The 19,551-nt window shown below is 50.4% G+C and overlaps 1 protein-coding gene across 2 annotated transcripts; it reads left to right on the top strand.

Moving 5' to 3' along the window:
* Positions 1-7,555: 7,555 nt before the first annotated feature.
* Positions 7,556-17,167, top strand: TFAP2C (transcription factor AP-2 gamma). Of its 2 annotated transcripts, none has more exons than XM_027977020.3 (7): positions 7,556-7,843; positions 9,465-9,950; positions 10,097-10,148; positions 11,316-11,532; positions 12,134-12,252; positions 14,378-14,522; positions 15,636-17,167. In XM_027977020.3, the coding sequence occupies exons 1-7, from the start codon at positions 7,796-7,798 to the stop codon at positions 15,919-15,921; spliced, it is 1,353 nt and encodes a 450-aa protein (XP_027832821.1). In that variant the 5' UTR covers positions 7,556-7,795; the 3' UTR covers positions 15,922-17,167. The 2 variants fall into 2 exon arrangements, with proteins under 2 accessions (XP_027832821.1, XP_042085875.1); XM_042229941.2 differs by lacking the exon at positions 7,556-7,843 and adding an exon at positions 9,048-9,242.
* Positions 17,168-19,551: the final 2,384 nt, after the last annotated feature.

The following is a 19,551-nucleotide window of genomic DNA, read 5'->3' as shown; positions in this document are numbered from 1 at the left end:
CATGCACCACAAAGACGGATGGAGGATCCCCTAAATGATGCAGTTATGGTTTTGGAACATGCGCAGTTGATTCATTATATACAGTTTCTGGGTCTCACATATGAATGGGGAAGAAATAATTTCACACTTGTTTTCCTATGAATCATTTAAGCCGGTGGGTCTCAAGGAGCTAGAGAATCAACTGAAGGCTGGGTCTAGGCAGAGGTTGCTGGCTCTGCCCACTGAACTCCAGATTCAGTGGGTCTTGGGTGGGACCCCCAGACTTCGAGTTCCCAGGTGATACTCTCCTTCCTGATCCTGGACTTCACTTTGGGAATCACTGTTTTATGCTATGTCTGAGATCCTAATAGCTTCCCTGGTGGCTCAGACGGTAAAGCATCTGCCTGCAATGTGGGAGTCCTGGGTTCAGTCCCTGGGTCAGGAAGATTCCCTGGAGAAGGAAATGGCAATCCACTCCAGCACTCTTGCCTGGAAAATCCCATGGATGGAGGAGCCTGATAGGTTCCATGGGGTCCATGGGGTCCATGGGGTCGCAAAGAGTCGGACAAGACTGAGCGACTTCAATTTGAGATCCTAATAAAAAATAGCTTTTCAATGCACAAATAAATGAAAATGGACTTCGTTATTACAGGTCTGCTTATACAGCCGTGGAACATTTTTCAGCAAAATGAAAACTCATTATTGTCAAATTGGATAAACTAGGGCAGGGCAGTGATCTGAATCTTCTTTGAGCATATCAAAGTTTCTTATGAAAAGAAAATGGCAAATATATATTCTAGACAATATATTGTCATTTTCTTGACAATATATTGTCAAGATATGGTACATGATATTTTCAGTTCTTAGTTTTTAATATTTATTTATTTATTTGGCTGTGCTGGGTCTTAGTTGCAGCATGGGGGATCTAGTTTCCTGATCAGGGATGGAACCCAGGTCCCCTGCATTGGAAGCATGGAGTCTTAGCCATTGGACCATCAGGGAAGTCCCTCCAGTTCTCCAGTTCTTAGTTTTAGAGGCTACAGATTTCGTTAGGTGAGAAAAAAAAAAAAAAAATATATATATATATATATATTATATATATATATCTTTAAGATTTTTTTGTTGGCATTCCTGGTATTAAAGAGGACTTCAAAACTGATATTTATATTATATTATATTATAGAGTGGATCTAAAGAGTAGTATCTTTTCTTCCTTTTAGGTTCTGCTTTTTAATCTGCCATGGATTTTTGCTGGCTAGGTTCCCCTTCAGATCCTTGGGTTGCCATGGTGCCATTTTGGCTTTTTTAATGTTGTTGGTTTCGGGCCGACAGCCCCACTGAAATGAGTTCTTACATGTAGAACTCAAGTGCTTGGCACCAGGTTCAGGAAAGCCAACGTTTGTGGGCCACGTGAGGGAGATGCCAGGGTTAAACTGGAGATACTGCAGCCTGATTTGTAGGATTTAAATGAGAGGGCAGAGGAGAAAGGACAAAGGTGGCTGCCTGTTGGCTGAGCGCTCCTGCTGAAGGGGTCTTGCTTCAGCTTCCTTGAAGACCCCACTAGTAGAAGCTGTCTAAAGAGACCCTGGGGTGGTTGACACCCTCTCCAGGTGCCAATATTTCATAATTATGTTTTGTGACAGTACAAGATGCTTCAGCTCTTGAGGTCAAATAAATACATTTGGGCATTCACAGTGGTTGTTGCATTTTTAAAAAAACTTATAAAAGTTATGTAATCATAGCAGTAATAACAAAAGAAAACCAGAGACACAACAACAATCTTCCTTTCTGGTTTAAATTTTGAAACAAAACCAGGATGTTAACGGTGATTAGTGTGTTCATTTTTAAAAAATATTAAGGCAGGAATTCCCCAGTGGGCCAGCAGTCAAGAGTTGGCATTGTCACTGCTGAGGGCCCAGGTTCAATACCTGGTTGCGGAACTAAGACCCCACAAGTTGTGTGGTGCAGGCAAAAATAAATAAATGAAATACAAAATAATTAATACCAGACACATTAATTGCACTCCTACCCACAGGTGGGAATAAAACCCCAAGCAGAATGAAGTAAAAAAAGGTCAGCTCTCTCTCCATTACCTTCCCCCAACAAGTCCCATCCTATTTCCTGGGTGTAACTATACCCCAAAATGTGGCCTATGACCTTTTCACTATTCAGGTGGGATCAAAAAGTGACCAAAAAGCACAGCATGTGTTGATTTTAGAATAGAACAGTACCGATGATCAAAGCCCTACTTGCACCTTCACCTAAGCTATTTTCCCTGTAGTCTTACATTATGCCTATTTTTTGCCCAAACTGGTGGCTGAGTGAATGTTCAAACCCGTCGGACACCAAGTTGTGGCTGTGCTCCCATGACTTTTTGTTTGGAGAAATGCAAAAATGTGCATTTCTTTACATGGATGATTCTATTATAAAAATTTCTTGGTGTCTTTTAACGACAGTGCCTCTGAAGATTGTTGAAGACAGAGAATGTCTGGGAGAGACTGCCAGTAGGTTGAAATCTGAAGTTTTCCTGTCACTTTTTTCCACTCACTTCGAAAGCACATGTAGAGAAATTTGGAGTAAGTTTTCAAACTCACCTCTCTGGAGAAGAAGCTGTTTGGTTGCCTGGGAAGATTTCTGTGAAAGCCATCAAGGACTCAGATGCTGAAAGGCAACTGCTGTGCTAAGCTAGTTTCTCCTTCTGCTAACCTGGGTTGTCACGGTGGGTCCCCTGATGTTTAAACTGATGGTACAGTCAACAAATGACATTTATTTTTATGTTTACAATCTTCCTTAAGAAGACTGCATGTTACTGGCCTATCAGGTGTGTTTGTGTTTTCTCTTTTTTAAAGTAACCTAGGTACTGTGCCTCTTACCTTAAGGCAAATAGTATGTGAAAACCAAGGTGTCAACAAATCTCGATAGCGCTAAGGAACCCCAAACTCACCCACCTCATTCTCCTCCAGGGAACTCTCTGCCCCCGATTCAATTTTACCTGGACTGGAAACCTGCGAGGCGCCTCTTGCCAATGCCAGAACTGAACCCGGGAGAATTCACGGAAATGTTAATAGATCTGGCTTTGGGGACATAATACAGTTAGAATGTCCCTTGCCTGCAAGGCGTAGAGTACACAGTAAAATGATTTTGTGATGGAGGAAGTCCTAGGTACCGCTTGTTAGAAACAAGTAAAAAATCATTCAAAGCGCCGGGAAGACCCTTTTCAATTGGCGATTTTACAGTTTCCAAGGGGAGGAGGGCGGGGGAGGAGTAACCAGGGCCTTCAGGTGTGTCTTCCAATCGCGATAGCCCGTTCTGGCTGTGAATTGTGCCCCCATCCCCCTTCTGTTAATTAAATAAACGCTCCGAGCATTTTACGGCACACGACGCGGCCCTTGGGGACCTGTTGCCGCCGTAGCTCCCATTCTTAAAAAACCTCAGCTCGCAGAGGGTCGAAGAGCTGGCAACATGAATCTCCAGTACCTAAAGGTGAAAAGAGAGGTGCTGGGTGGAGGGCAGATCCAGGGGTCGGCAGGGAGAAAGGTGCGGGCGGGCAGGCTGCCAGGGGCGGGGTGGGGGGTGGTGGGGTGTTCCCTGGGTGGGATGGGCGCCGGTGGAGGGTGCATCGTGGCCCCTGGGCTCTGCGTAGTCTAGGCTCGGGAAGCCGAATCCGCGCCGCCGGGCACCTGGACACAGTGGGTCTCCTCCTAGCCTGGCGGCGACCTGATAAATAGGCGAGGGCCGCCGGGCTTAGCTGGCCTGGAGGTGCCTGGTGTTCAGGACGCCGAGCCGAGAAAGCCTCCGGGGACACTGGGTTCGCGCCTCAGCCCTCCTGCCTGCGCCCCGGAGCGGTTAGGCTGCACCCGGATGGGCCCGGGGAAGTTAGTGGGTGGAGAGGTAACAGGCACCTTTGAGGGCGGAGGTCCCCCAGGGCAGGGGAGGTGAGCGCCAGCTTGTGTCTGATAGGTGCCCGAGAGCCGCTAGGATACGTGACTTTGAACAGCAGGCAAGTTTGTGGTTTTGAGGTAGTTCTGAGAAACGGGGGGATGGTTGACAAGTTAGGAACTCTCCCCGAGACCTCTGCGCTCGAGAGCCTCTCTGAAGCTGGGGTCCTCCGGGCCCTCTGTGCTCGATGCTACGCTTTTGTTGATTTGAGAGAGTGTTTGCGAGGAAAAACTAAGGGCTGGAAACTCCTTCGAGGACCTGCCTGGCATGAAACAGAAAAGTGTTGGGTTGGACCCTGGGCTAAGACGAGAAGCATCTGTTTGTGTGTAGCCGCCACTTTGAATATCACTAAAACAATTGCTATTTTTATTTGATTGGTATTTTGAAGTGACGGTGAATTGATGCATGTGGCGCCCCCAGCGTGCGCCTGAGCGGGCTTGGACAATTCGGATGCTCTTGGACGGCAAGAGTCCCTCGCATGGGTGCCATTGCCGCGAAGGGAGAGTGTGGGATGGGGCGTGAATGGGGGCCCTCCTGGGTGGCTGTAGGCCCGGGCTTTTCGACTCTGCTTCACCGGGTCCTGCCATTCACTGGGGTCCCAGCCAGAGCACACGCTGTTCCGCGGGGCGGGACACGCACTTTGTTGGGTGCGCGGCGCCCGCAAGCGCGCTTCGGGCCTCCACCTGCGGCTCGGGTGCCCCTTCCCTGGGGCGGAAAGAGGAGTCGTGGGCCTGCTCCAATCCCGCTCGACCCGCCCTGCCGCCTTCCCGGGCTTGCGCTGGGGGTGGGGGTGGGAGCGGCGGACGCCCGCCGCCTGGGGCTGGAAGCCTTGTTTCCAGACGCATCTTGGGAGGTGGCGCACTGTAGTAGCGCTACGGTCCTCGCCTACGCCTCGTCGCCTCCGGTCTCCAGCGCCATCCGAGCGGATTGGGGGCTGGGGTCCAGGCTTCAAGCCGGTATGTTGAGTGCAGGCTCTCTAGGTGGCGACAGAGGGAAGCCGCTGACCACCCTTCAGCCCCAAATTCTTATGGTATAAGGCGTGCGGGTCCCACGATCCCCAGGTTTTGTTGAGAGTTAGGCGGCTGCGAAATCGCAGAGGGTCTGGTGGGGGCATCATTCTCTGGCGGTGGCTGCCCAGGGGCGCGGCCACGCAGTCACGCGTCTTCACGTGGCGACGGGCGGGCGCTCCTTGCGGGGAGGCCGGTCTTGAGTGCCTTGCGGGGAGGCCGGTCTTGAGTGCAAGAGCCATCAGCTCACTTCTCTCGGCTCAGAGCAGAAAAGTTGAGTTCCAGGGAGGGCTGGGGTTTCCTACATCCCGACCAGGGCGCACGCTTTCCTGTACTCGGTCCCTGAAGCCGAAGGTTGTGCGTTTTTGGGCAGGGTCCGCCTGGCGGGGAAGACTGCGGTTCGTTTGAGCCGCCTTCCCTGTCCCGGGCGCGGAAGTCGCGCTCTGTCATGAGCGCGTGTCCCTTGGGGAGGGGCAGCGTCCAGGCCCAGGGCGCTGGCTTGGGAATGAATGAATGGACTTTGCCGAGCCGTTCGGAAACCTCACTGCCTCCGAGGCTCCCTTCAGGGCCCATTGGCTCCGTTTGCCTCCGCCGAAGACTCCCCAGGGCTGCGAGGAATTTCCGTTCCTCCGGCTGCCTTTGGCGAGCGCTGCCGCGGAAAGGGCTGTCAGGTCTTGGGGTCGGGGTTGCCACCTTGGTGCCTGGTCCTGGCCCCCAACCTGCTCGGCGGCACAGTTGCCGGCGTGGATGAGACAAGTTGTTCAAGCTGCAACCCAGGCCGGATCTTGGAGTCAAAGCCAGGGATGGAAGGCCCAGAGTGAAGGAGACCAGGTGCGTCACTGGTCTGGGAATCTGGGGCGCCCGGAGGCGCCGCAGCCTCCTTCGAAAGTGCCTGGGACCCCAATCTTCCACGCCCAGGGCGCCAGCATGCCTGTCGCGCCTGGTCCGATTCCGCCCCCATTCTCGAATCCCAGGAGCGCTGTTTCTGAGGGGTTTTTTTTCCCCCTTTAGCCCCCAGGCCCCGGTATTTGAAAGCGAGCTGTCTGGGGTCGTTGTGTGCACTGTCTGTCTATACTTCCTAGTGCAAAGCCCGGAGACAAACCTGAAAAGCCCCCAGTGGTTTTACCTCGAGGTTTTGTTCTCCCACCTGGTCGGCAAATCACCTTGAGTCTGCCTACTAAGGCCAGGGAGAACGTTTCACTTGGAGGACGCCTGTTTTTATTTTGGTTACTTTAGGCCCATTTGGATTTTAAGAAATGTTAAACCACGAACAAACCCAAGCAGGAGTAGGGAAGAGGTGGGTGCATTCATTCCGTGGACTGGGAGCAGCGTCAACTCCAGGCCCAGTGGGGCCCTGAACTAATAGGTATTGATAACTGCAGTATTGGATTCAGAATCAGATGGAAAGAGCCCCCTTCTCTGATTCCCTGTGAATGTTTAAATTCAGCTCCCAAATTCAGTCAGGATGTCCCAACAAAATTCCCCCTCAAGAATTAGAGATTTTATCTTTGTAGCAGAGAAAAAAAAAAAAGGTCAGTTACAATTATTGGGCCAATGGATTCCGTTTCTTTAAAAAAAACTTTAATAGTGCTTTCTGCCTTCAAGTCTGGGTGGAAAATACATAATGGGGTGAGAGGCAGCGTTTATGCGGAAGGAAGTTTCGTTTTCTGCCTGCATCTGCGAAACGGAAGGGAACTCACCTCTCAAGCGGGGGTCCCTCTACGGCCCCTCCTTCTGCCCCCACCTCTTGCCTCTTCTCTACCTGTGACACTAGGGTTGTATTCAGCCCCGCACCTCGTTTCTCTGTTGAGCTGAGGCTGCCGAGTGCCTGGCCCGTCGGAGGAAACTGCCGAGCTGGCGCTGAGCAGGGCAGGGCAGGGCAAGGCTGGGCGAGGGCCCGCGGGTGCCCCCACCTCCCTCCCGGCCGCAGCCCAGCCGTGGAGACGGAGCTTCGGGCGATGGCGGCATGAACAAGTTGTCCTAGATTTCGGGGCCGGTGGAGAGGCCCGCCCGCTCGGCGGCGCTTGGGGCGGACTCCCCAGAAGGCCTTCCCACCCCGTCCCCTCGGAGGAACCCAAGAGCACTGTGCCCACGTCGTGCGGGGGAGGGGTCTTCTCGCGGAGGGGTTGGGTCTCCCGCAGCATGACCCCACTGTAAACCTTGTCTTCCTGGAGTGGGTGGTCAGGACGTTTTAGGAGATGAGGGGAGCTCAAGTCTTGAGACGTCCCCTAAAATCGGGGTCTCTAACTGCCCGTGACGGCGTCTTTCGGAGGATGGGGAACGGCGGCCTAGGTGAAAGGGGGTGTTGGGGGGGGGCTCTTGGATTTGGATCTCTGTTCCCAGCTCTGCCCGTTTCAGGTGTGTGCGTGCTGAGGGTGACTGATGGCAGGCGTGATGGGGGACCCTGGCTTCAGGCTTGCGGCCGTCAGCGAGGTACCTTCCACTAGACTCTGCTCCTAGCCCCACGCAGCGTGGGTCTCCACGCGGCGCCCGGCCAGGGTGCGGGGCGGAGCTAGGCTGGGACTGGCTGGGGGCCGCCCCGCCCGGCGCCGGGCCTTCGCGCCGGCCCCCGGGGAGGAGTTATGATAATTTCTTTCTCATTAAGGCTCCCCGATCCCCCGGCTATCGTCGGGACACACAGAGTGCGGGCGCGGCTTCCCGGGTCCCCTGCAGCGGTCTTCACACCCGTGGCGGCAGCATCTACAATTGCGGAGCCGCCGATGCGCGCCCAGTGACCCGGACAGCTAGGCCCGCGCGGCGGGGGCGGCGGCAGACGCCTGGCCACCGTGACCCCAATTTTGGATTTACCGCTCGGGGGGTGGGGGGAGCCTGGATTTAACTGGCGATTGTTTTGGGGGACGCCGGACGCCATGTTGTGGAAAATAACCGATAACGTCAAGTATGAAGAGGACTGCGAGGTGAGCTGGGCACAGGGGCGCAGCCCGGCCCCACCCGAGGACAGTCCGGGAGGCGGGGGCCACTGGACCGAGGTCGGGGGCGAGGGCGCAGGAGCAGCAAACAGGCACCCACCGCTCGCCCTTCGACGGGACAGAGTCCGCTTCTCCGGACACCCCCTATAGTGCGTTTCTCCGGGGTCCCCTTCCCGAATCGGGCCTTTCCCTAAATATCCAGCCTCGGGAACCGGGCCTGGAAACAGAGTGGCAGATCCTACCCACAAAGCTTACCGGCCGGTTTCATGCGAAGCAAAACAGCCCTTCTTCCCGTTTTCTCGGAAGAGCGCCGGGTCTACAACTCTTTAGAGGTGTCTTTTACGCACGAAACCTCCGTCCAAAGGCGTTAGAAGAGGCGGCCTGCCGGCGACACCTTTGCGGAGTCTCCTCCGAGGCGGGCTTGTCACCTGCTCCGCTACCCCCTCGGGGAGACAAGAAAACAGCAGAAGTTTGGCTTTCGAGAGAAGTGGGGGCTGGGGAGGGGGGCCGCGCTGAGGCCAGATGGGGCCGTAAGCGCTCGGGAGTGCTCCATCCTGTCGGACAGGTTGAGCTAGAGTTTCGGAGAGTGGGAGGGAGGGAGGCGGCGAGCGGGAAGAGGAAGAAGACGCAGGCGGCGCGAGGCGTGCGCCTGGGCCCCGGGAGAAAGGCGAACGGTGGCTGCGGGGACGCGCGAGAGCCATGCGCCCGGGGCACCTCGAGGGGCCGCTCCAGTTTGTAGGCCCGGACACCTCCGCTAGGGGGCGACGGCATCCTGTCTCTCCGGGTCCCCCAGCCCCCGCTCCCACTACCCCTGTGACCCGGGGACACATGGCGACACGTCCTTTCAGAATTAAGTCGGACAGCCCTGGGGCCAGGGAACATGTACAGGCAAGGCTGCCCAATTTTCGGGGTCCTTCCTCCTCCCTGTGTGCCCGATTGATGGGCAGACTGACGATGGTCGGGCAGGACGGTCTCACTTCTCCGTGGTCTCATATCGGTAGCCCGGCAGCGCACGCCTGGCTCCGGCGGGTTCCATCCTGAATCCCTGGGGCGGCGCTGGGCGGCCGGCCCGGCTAGGGAGGGTCTCTCGCCCGGAGGTCTTTGTCCTGAGGGCGTGGAAGGGAGGGTCCCGGGGGCGGGGAAAAAGCGCATTTCCTCCGCGGCGCGCATTATCCGCGCGCGCCTCTTCCCCACTTTTGCGGACAACTCTGGCATGTGCGGACTTGTGGGCGATCGCGCTCTGCGCAGCGTGCAGACCTTCTCCCAGGATTCTTGCCTCAGCTTCTCCCGCCGCAAGACTTGGGATGCGATCTGGGAGCCCCCGATTGCCTCGGGCGACAGAGCGCCCAGACCTTCGCCGCCGGGCCCCGGAGGCACCTTCCCCCAGGTCTTTTCTCCAGTTTTCCTTTTGCAGACTCGCGGTTGACAACGAAGCTCCCCCGGGGCACGTTGCTCCCCCAGAGGCCTTTTGGCTCGAGGGCAGGGCCCCGCGGGGTCGGGCTGGGCGGGAGCAGTGGGTCCCCGGGCGCAAGAGGCCCGGAGCGGCGGCCGCACTCAGCTCGCAGGAGCGGGGTTTCGTCCTAACCGGGTCTCGGTTTCTCTGCCCCAGGATCGCCACGACGCGAGCAGCAATGGGAACCCGCGCCTGCCTCACCTCTCCTCCGCAGGGCAGCATCTCTACAGCCCCGCGCCGCCCCTCTCCCATACGGGAGTCGCCGAATACCAGCCGCCCCCCTACTTTCCGCCTCCCTACCAGCAGCTGGCTTACTCTCAGTCGGCCGACCCCTACTCGCACCTTGGAGAGGCGTACGCCGCTGCCATCAATCCCTTGCACCAGCCCGCTCCCACCGGCAGCCAGCAGCAGGCCTGGCCCGGGCGCCAGAACCAGGAGGGGGCCGGCCTGCCCTCGCACCACGGGCGCCCGGCCGGCCTGTTGCCCCATCTCTCTGGACTGGACGGCGGCGCCGTGAGCGCACGCAGGGAGGCCTACCGACGCTCGGACCTGCTACTGCCCCACTCGCACGCCCTGGACGCCGCGGGCCTGGCCGAGAACCTGGGGCTCCACGACATGGCACACCAGATGGAGGAGGTGCAGGTGAGCGCCTCGGCTCTGCCCGCTCCGGCCCGGACCTGTGCGTCCCACTGCCTCTCTCCTCTTACCCTCCACCCCGACCCCGGCCCCCCGGTCCCCCGGCCAGGCTCTCCCCGAACTTAAAGGAAACTTTGTCATTTCTCCCTCAGAATGTGGACGACCAGCACCTACTTCTGCATGATCAGACAGTTATTCGCAAAGGTACGCAATGAGCCACAGTCCTTGTCTTCCTCTGGCCCACACACCCTACCCTGTTCTGGTTCTTCAGTGCGCTGTGAAGTTATTGATTGTTGGCAAGGTGGAGCCTTTGAGATATGACTTGGGACATTCGTGGTGGAGGGAGTGACCGGTTTTAGGAATGAGGAGAGAGAGGGCATTTAAGATCTAAATGGGAAAAGATGCTCTCGGATACTGCCTCTCAATCTCTGGTTTTGTCGCTTGATAATTTTTTTCCCTTGGAAAGTGTCACTTCTTGGATTTGAGAGTGTTTGTACAATGCTCCAGAAAGAACTCCGGAGTGAGTTAAGCCTGTGATTTAATTTGGAAAATTAGTGGAGTGTTTGGTCCTGTGACAATTTTAGTTGTTGAATGGGTTGCTGTGATTTTATTCCTGTGTTCAAATACAAGGTAAAGGGCCTTCATTCTGATCTGTAAGAAGATGGTGGGAAGCAGTTTGGCCTACAAAACTTACAGCTTTAAAATGCATGGGGCTGGGTGATCTGTTGGTTTTAGGCTGGGATGAGGTGGGAGGGGGTTTTTGGAAAATGGGATTATTTGGTGAGTGAGTGGCTCATGACATTAAGTTACATCTAGCCAAGATTACCAGTTTGGTTTTGCTGGGAAAGACAGTCATCCTAAATCAAGGGTAGTTATGACCTGTAACTTGAAGTTAAACTGTTTGAAATCAACTGGGAAAAATTAAAAAAACAAAAACCCTTATAAAATAAACTGAATTTCCCAGTAAACTTAGAACAGACTTATTTGTATTTAAAACTTTGCTGTGATCAGTTGCATTGAAAGATTTTAGGAAACGATTGGAATATGTCCTGCAATTTTGGATATTCCTTGAATGATAGGGGGAAAATCATCATTTAGTTAAGAAGCAGTCTTTTGAAAACAAATGTTCTAATTAATCAGATTATAATAGTGGCTAGAAAATGCAAACCCAGATTTTGACTAATTAATTTCCCAAGGTGTTAACTTGTGAATTTCAGATTTGATTATCTTAAGGAATACGGCTTAAAAAAAAATCTGTTTGCAGTTTATAGCCCAACATGCAATGTTACTGTTGAAGGGCTCCTTCACTTTTGGTGAGTGATTTGAAAAGGTCTCTTGCTTGGGACTGCCACTTCTGATCTTCATTTACAGGTCCTATTTCCATGACCAAGAACCCCCTGAGTCTCCCTTGTCAGAAGGAGTTGGTGGGGGCTGTGATGAATCCCAGCGAGGTCTTCTGCTCAGTCCCTGGAAGACTGTCCCTCCTCAGCTCTACATCTAAATACAAAGTGACAGTTGCTGAAGTCCAGAGGCGGCTGTCCCCGCCTGAGTGCTTAAATGCCTCATTACTGGGAGGTGTTCTCAGAAGGTACATGGGGACACGTTGTGGGGCATGGTCATTGGATAGGTGGTGGGGGATGAAAAATAAAAAAGCACCAGGGAGATATTTTTAACATTTATGTAACTTTTATACCTAACACTGAATTCTAATCGGCTGGGGGGAGGGGGACGGCTTAGTACATTTCATCTCTTTTAGAAAGTGCCGAAAGTGCCAAGTGTAGAAAAAAGTGCTAAAATAATGCTAATAAATTCTCATTTGGTTGGAATTTGATTCCATATATGAAGTGGTAGCATCTGTATTTAGGGTAGAGGAGCTTCATGGGTCTGATTCTCCCCAGGGGAGTAGTTTTTGTGTGTGTGTGGGGGGGGGGGTGCCGCTGCAGTTTCTACAAGTGAAAATTTATCTGCTGCAGTACAACTTGCAGTGTTCTGTGATTAAAGAACAAAAATGCTGGCGATGCTAAGAAAGATTTTTAATTTTAGGGAGTTAAGGACTCCCTGCATCACTTGTTTAGGAACCATATAATGTTGAAGGTCTTTGACAGATTTCTGTTTTGCTGGCAGCAGGTTAGGCATTTCAGCATTTTAAAGTGGTTTCTTGAGAGAAGTTTTTTTTCTTTTTTGCTTAGAGCCAAGTCTAAAAATGGTGGCCGGTCCTTGCGGGAGAAGTTGGACAAGATTGGGTTGAATCTTCCAGCTGGGAGACGGAAAGCGGCTCACGTCACCCTCCTGACGTCTCTCGTGGAAGGTCAGTGGAGGTGTTTTTTTTTTTTTTTGGTGGTATTTGTAGTTGGTGCTGTTGTGTCTTTTAATATTTCTCTAAAGAAAAGCTTAAAAACAACTCTTAGTCACAAGTAGAGAGAGGGATGCAAGAAGTGATTTGCCAAGTGTTCATTACAGTGACTCACAGTCATTTAATCAAATGCTAACCCCAGAAAATCACTGTTAAATTTCCTATCAGATGAACCAGTTTCTGAAGGATGAAATGGTTTGGTACATGTTTTTTCGTTGTTTTGTTTTCTTATTTTAAAGCTGGTTCCTTTGGGTAAAAATACCGTTTCTAGTTTTTGTAGCTGTGGGCTATTGGGATTATGGTAAATGAAGAGAAAAGCCCTTGTATACAGTGAAACTGGTCCAATTCACAACTCCTTTGTTAATTTCCCCATCAAAAAAAGTAATGGGGGGGGAAAAACCTGATGGGGCCCACAGATGGGTCCCTCTCTCCAATGCTAAGATAGTTAGGATGTGATATTTCAGTTTCTTGAATGGGCTTACACCCACTAACCTGGAAAGTAGCCAAGAATGCAATACGGCCTTTACAAAGGGGGCGAGGGAAAAGTGAAATAATTATTTTTAAAAACAAAACAAGCTGGTTGTTACTGCGCGCAGAAGAGCACGGAGAGACTTATCGCCAGCACCTCGTCCAATCAGCGGGGCGCTGGGGGCCCGGGGAGCCAATGAGGGGTGGTCTCCTGGCAGCCAGGCAATCTTTTGAACATTTTCTTTCCCTGGTTTACATGGTGCCACCGCGGTGCTAAAAGAGACTTGGCAGGGCCTGGGTCTACCTTTTTATGAGTTGTCTTTGGAGGTCAGGGCCAGGAGAAAGGAGCTGCCTGTTAGATGCTCTTGGGGACCAGCTGTCCTGCATGGAGAATGGTGGGCTCTACGTGTGTGAAACATAAATGTGGCTCCCCAAGGTTTCCTTACCAACCAGGCACGGGTGCTTGAATGAGAAAGTGAACAATGGATCTCACACTCTGATTTAGTGAGTCAGGGAGGGAAGTGGAGATAGTGGGGGTGCCACCATCTGGGTTTTTGTAAAGTGCTGACAGCCCCACATCTTGGAATCAGACACTTCAGTGGGTTCCTCGGGTAGGAGATGACCACCACCACCTTACCATACCGCATGGTTTTCTCACTCTCCGCCCCCCAAAACAGACAAGGGGGTAGGTAGGCCAGGTTGGCAGGTAGAGCTCCTGACGTTTCTAGTAGGATATACTCCCCCTCCCCCGTTTTTTTTTTTTTTTTTTTTTTTTTGGTTCACACCATGAGGTATGTCTTAGTTCCCTGACCAGGGATCAAACTTGTGCCCCCATTGCGTTGGAAGCATGGAGGCTTGACCACTGGACTACCAATGAAGTCCCCCTTTTAAAAGAAACAGTCTAGAGACTTAGCTCAACCAGCAGTGGGGTGCCCTCATTTAAAAACAAAGATTTTGTCCCAGTTTGCTTCTTTGACAAACATGCTCACCCCCCTTAAATTTTCTGACTTCGGCACGACGACACAGAGAAAACATGGAGACAGAGTGTCTCCGTGAGATGCTCAGGTTGGACAGAGGACTGGGTTACACTGGTCAAGAACAGTTAAAAATTTCAGTTTTTCCCTCCTGACGTTGTATGATTTCACCCTCTATTCCTAGGGAAGAGTACCCACTGAAAGCGCCCAGGAAGTTCCCCTTACCAGCTGGATTGTTGGCCCCATGTATGATTTCATTTTAGAATACAGAATGACCGCTAGATTGATTGTTGTTCAGTCTCTAAGTTGTATCCAACTCCTTGGCGACCCCATGGGCTGCAGCACACCAGGCTTCCCTGTCCTTCACACTATCTCCTGGAGTTTGCTCAAACACCATTCAACCATCTTATCCTCTGTTGCCCCCTTCTCATGCCCTCAATCTTTCCCGGCATCAGGGTCTTTTCCAGTAAGTTGGCTCTTTGCATCAGGTGGCCAAGGTATTGGCGCTTCAGCATTAGTTGTTCCGATGAATATTCAGGGTTGAACAGACTGATAGTGCTGGAAAAGGGGAGAAGGGCTAATTTGCCGTGGTGACCATAGCCATCCTAAAGTCTGTTACCATTGCCTGTTTATTCTAGGTGAGGCAGTTCATTTGGCTCGGGACTTTGCCTATGTCTGTGAAGCAGAATTTCCTAGTAAATCTGTGGCTGAGTATTTAACCAGACCTCATCTTGGAGGGCGGAATGAGATAGCAACGAGGAAGAACATGCTGCTGGCTGCACAGTAAGTATCCAAACTTGAGAATTTGATGCCCTGATGCTCTGACCTTGAAGCCCAGAGGCCAGCACAGCCCCTGGTGCTCAAGAAAGAAATGCTCCTTAAATAAGTTAGGGTGTTGAGCAAAAGGAACGTCAAGGAGTGTAAAGGTACAGTCAAATAGGGTAACTTTTGGGCAGGATTTAGAAGACTAAGAACAGTGAGAGTATGGCTCACAGTGAATGTTTCTGAGCTGCTTAAGTTATTTAGCTCAAAATAGTTAAGCTTACTCGTTTATCTTATTTGCATGTCTTACAAAAATGTGTTAGAAACAATTTATTTTGTCACATCCAGCAGCGTTGATGTGCCTTCTGCTTCCTGATAACAAGATGTTTTTCAATTTTAATTATTTTGGCTATACCACGTGACATGCGGGATTTTTACTTCCCCATCCAGGGATGGAACCCGTGTCCCTTGCAGTGGGAGTCTTAACCACTGGACCACCCGGGAAGTCTCTTTTGTGTTTTAAAACGACCCAGTTGAATGTAATGACCCAGTTGAATGTATAGGAGTCATAGGCAAATTAAATGTCTCAAAAACAATGCAGCTGAGGGGTTTCTCATCGAAACCAACAGTAAATTGATTTTAGAATCATGGTAAATGAAGCAGAACCAGTCAAGTAGGAAATAGGGCAGAAAAGAGCCGATGAACCAGCCTGTATCACAGAGTGAATTTCAGGGAAATAAATTCCCAGTTCTTGACAGAATTGTTTTGTAGGAACCAGACTGCATCAGAGAAAAAACTCACTCTTCCTGGGCTGGAATTCTGACTCCGCCTCTTTACTAGTCCTGTTGACCTTGGCCACTGGATTATGGCATTAATCCCTTTATCTTTTCTAATTGCTGGGAAGATTAAATAAGATAGTGCTAAAGGAGTTTAGTTCATGGCTTTGAACAGAATAGGTGCGGAGTGCAGCAGCTTAGGCTATTGGTGTTAATTAAAAGCCTATTGGGCTGGTCAGCCCCAGATTCTCTTTGCCTCCAGGTGTCACCCCCACGGTAGTTTAGTCTTGGTGCTCTTCATCTGTTTCCGGCCAAGGTTGAGCTCAAGCTCAACGGTGTGCGTTGACTGTCTTCACAGGCAAGTGTGTAAAGAATTCACAGATCTTCTCAATCAAGATCGAACTCCCAACGGGAACAACCGACCCACCCCGGTCCTGGAGACCAACATTCAGAACTGCTTGTCTCATTTCAGCCTGATTACCCACGGGTTTGGCAGCCAGGCCATCTGTGCCGCAGTGTCTGCTGTGCAGAACTACATAAAAGAGGCCCTGATAGTCATAGACAAATCCTACATGAATCCCGGAGACCAGAGTCCAGCCGATTCTAGCAAAACCCTGGAGAAATTGGAGAAGCACAGGAAGTAAAACGAGGGGGTGGGGAACCAAGGGCCGAAGAGTTCGGAAGGAAAAGGACTCCCAGATCATCTCGACCAGGACAGACTGGGCACCCCGCTTACCTGCGGGGCAGGGTTGTTACCCACCTTCCCATGAAAAAAGGCCTCCGTTGATTTCCAGCTCTTCATGTGCCCTCCTGGATTTCCTAGTATTTAGGGAGTGCTGAAGCGTCTCCTTAACTCTGGACAAGATGTTGGAAGTGCTGGTTCTTTACTCATTAAGCTTATGTTTTATTTTTTTGGAACCCCATTCTTCCTTACTCTGGAAGTGGTGCTACAAGTTTTCGAACGTTTTGAATAAATCCCCGGGCTAACAAAAACTCACATTCACTCAGCTGTTGAAAGGTCAAATTGATGGGATTCAGATCAACAATAACTTTTAGTGTTGAGGTGAAAGTATTTATGTAGTTTCTTCAGCCTCGTCCTGCATACCAATAAATACGAGGCAAGGATTCTGTCCACCTAGCAACTGGTTAATAGGTGGCATTTGTAACACTTTAAAACCCCTTGTTCAAAGGGGCCCTTCGGGTTTACGAAACTTGTAGAAACAAAGCCTGCTGATGACTTATGTTTTTTCTTTAAAAAAAAAAAAAACTTTGAAAGTTAACTCTTCAAGGAGGAGACTCTTTGAAATGACATATTCCTTTAAGGTATGGAAGCTTTATTTTGCATATTTATTTCACATCTTAGTGAAACTTGAAAACGGTAGGCATGGAGCTTTTTTTTTTTTTTTTTTTTTTTGCTGTCTGTCATCCCCCAGTCCCAGAGGAGGCTCTGTATTTTGAGAAACTGAGTTGAGTGTACAGATTTTATTTATGCATAATTTAATGGGGTCTGTAAATACGGGTGCACTTCTTATGACTTTTTGAGAAACGGGATTCGATTTTAATATTAACTTTTAAAGGTGACGGGGTAATCTAAGACGTATCTTTAGGTTTTATTCGTATGTACACAGGGTATTAAGAGTTAAGAGGATCTTCAGCTCTGTTCTTGACTCTGGAAGACTCTTATTTAATTGAAGCTGTCTGTCCACAAAGCAATAACTTTGTCTTGTTCCTGTTGGACTGACCCCCCGAAGAGGTACAGTGCGAGGTACAGTGCGTGTGGGTGAAAATGGAGTTTTGGAATTGAACTCCTTGCCTGTAAATGTTCCCTAAATAATTGTTGTGTATATGAAACCTGTATAATAAAAAGTATTCTCGATAGAAGCTGTGAAAGTCTGGTTGGAACCTGATGTATTTTTTCCTCTCTAAGAGGAGTGGCAGAGATGATTTCTGGTTTGACTGTAGCCGAGCAGTAAAGCTGTGTGCCAGGGGAATCCCTCGTAAGATTGCTTTGTCACCCCATGCCATGCACTCAGCAGCTCTCAGCTTCGTAGGGTACCGTCTCCCCTGACATAACGGCTGCTGGGAGATGTGTGAGGGATGGTTGATTGACAAATAAGAGGAATCTGCAGTTTGGGAATCCTCTCTTGTGTAAGACCACTTATTGAGAAACACGGTTCATATGGTTAAGTTGCATCAAAATTTTGAGTGGACATGAGATGATTGTGGGTAAAGACTGGGCAGATCCTCCTTGGGAGGACTAGGCCTTCAGGCAGATGCAGGCAGTGGAGGTGTGTGGTAGCTGACCTGAGTGTTTTCTCCATGGAATTTCTTCATCTTTGGAAACGTGATCATGCATATGGACATTCTAATCATTTTGTCTAATGGGCAGATCAGAGGTTGGGTTTCTGTCCTTGGGGAGCAGAAGAGACTGGCCAGGCTTGTGTGCTTGTGGGATGTTTGCTAGGATCTTGGATGTTCACTGACAGTCCTTAGGTTTCAAGTTGAAGTGGCCTGGCACATCCTCCAGGAAACGATATGTTTATAGTTTGGCCTGAGTGGCTGGGCTTCAAAGGGAGTGTGGGAGCAAAAGGGTTTTCCATGTCTAAGGCTGTTGCTTCAACTCCAGACTCACAATCCTTGATTCATAACTCTGTACCAAATGCTTAGCAATTCCTGATTTAATATTGGCATTGGATGTTATTAAGTAACTTAAACTCTGCCAGCCTAATACTTTGCTCTTGGCAGCTTGTCCCTGGCCATTGAACATTCCCATTAAGTTGGATTTATCTGGTTGCTATCTCAGGATTACAATTGCTTTGCTTTAGAGCAGTGAAAAGAGGTCTCACATTGGCAGTTATTTCTCAATCGAGATGTGAGACCTTGGGTGTTAAGAGGAGATGAAGGGAGCAAAGGATTGAAGGAAAAAGGGCTATTTGCTTATCAGCATCTCTGCTTGCTTTTGGACTAGACTCTGGCTTTGAGAAGCTGTGCTGAATTGCAGTGCAGACAATGTTCTGGAATCACCCCAAAGTCAACCCGGGATTGAATGAGTCATAAAGCAGGGCTTATGCCTGGCTCAGCGCTCAGTTCTCCTTTTTCTGCTCCCACCAAATGCTAGCAGGACAGCCACTGGCTTCCTGGGTCCAGTGTGTGGTAACAGGTTTTACTTCCTAACACTCTGAGCTGATGCCATGGGGAGCAACTGAGCACCCTTACAAGGTCCCTACCGAAACCTTGGCTGCCTTGATTTCTCTCCTGGCCTCTGAGCACGTTCGACTCCCATGGCCTAACGTCAGGCCATCAGACATACGGACTCTTGCTTTTAAGCCCTGTGTTGGTAAGAATTACATTTCATTCTCCCTTTTCCCTTCACCCGTGCTGTTGTTGCCTTCCTGGCTCCTTGACAGGTTGATTTGCTTTTTATGAAGACACATGATACTGCTGAAGTCTTTGGCACTCCAGGAGAAGACAAAAGATGCTCCTTTTTTTCCTCATGGTTGCACTGAAAGAAAACGCATCACTGTCCGAAGACACGCACGATCCAGAGTTCACTTAGGAGAGAGACTCAGCAGGTCTCTGCATCTACAGACGGGATATCTGTCCATCCGGGCACCTTGGAGATAGATGCCTGTCTGTCACACACACTTAGAGGTTCTCTGGAAGGTCAGATGGGGTGTTGTCAATAGCCCTTCATGGCTGTCTTTTCTCCGTGTGCATACGATTTAAGTTGTGACTTAGGAAAGGGACGATTAGTCTGTTTCTCATTTGAAATGATTTCATAACAACCATCCTTTCCATTTTGGGGGTCTAGTGTCAGGGTGAGATCTGAGATCCTGTATTTGGATATTAAAAAACAAAACAAGATAAGGTCATGGATGGGTGAGGCAGAAACTCCTAAGGCTCAGCAGTGGTGGGAATGCTGGTGGGGAACTCACTGCCATTTTCCTGGGGTAAGTGTTGGTTACCAGCTGTTAGGAATTCCTGTATGGGTTGCTGTGATGCCTGAGGACTTCAGGGTTGATCCTCCATAGGAGGATGGGCCTATATCTCAATAAACTCATCAAAAGTTAAAATTGCTTCAAGTCCAAAGTGTATTATTGTACATCAGCTTTTTTTTTTTTCTGGCTGTACCGTGCAGCTTGAAGGATCTTATTTCCCTGACCAGGGACTGAACCTGGGCCCTGAAAATGAAAGTGCCAAGTCCTAACTCCTAAACTTCCAGGGAGTTTCCTACACCTCATTTATTTAAAAAATTATTTAATTCACTTGACTTA

The sequence above is a fragment of the Ovis aries genome, chromosome 13 (genome assembly GCF_016772045.2).
Source record: "Ovis aries strain OAR_USU_Benz2616 breed Rambouillet chromosome 13, ARS-UI_Ramb_v3.0, whole genome shotgun sequence".
Classification (NCBI taxonomy): Eukaryota; Metazoa; Chordata; class Mammalia; order Artiodactyla; family Bovidae; genus Ovis; species Ovis aries.
Note: the sequence above shows the minus strand (reverse complement) of the source record. Positions and strands in the feature narration are given on the sequence as shown.

What these genes read in the sequence shown, in the direction of transcription:
- TFAP2C (XM_042229941.2), top strand. Translation starts at nt 9,069, where the DNA reads ATGTGCGGACTTGTGGGCGATCGCGCTCTGCGCAGCGTGCAGACCTTC. An exon ending in CCGGAGGCACCTTCCCCCAG is followed by an intron (nt 9,243 to 9,464) that starts GTCTTTTCTCCA and finishes TCTCTGCCCCAG; the next exon opens with GATCGCCACGACGCGAGCAG. An exon ending in CCTGACGTCTCTCGTGGAAG is followed by an intron (nt 12,253 to 14,377) that starts GTCAGTGGAGGT and finishes TGTTTATTCTAG; the next exon opens with GTGAGGCAGTTCATTTGGCT.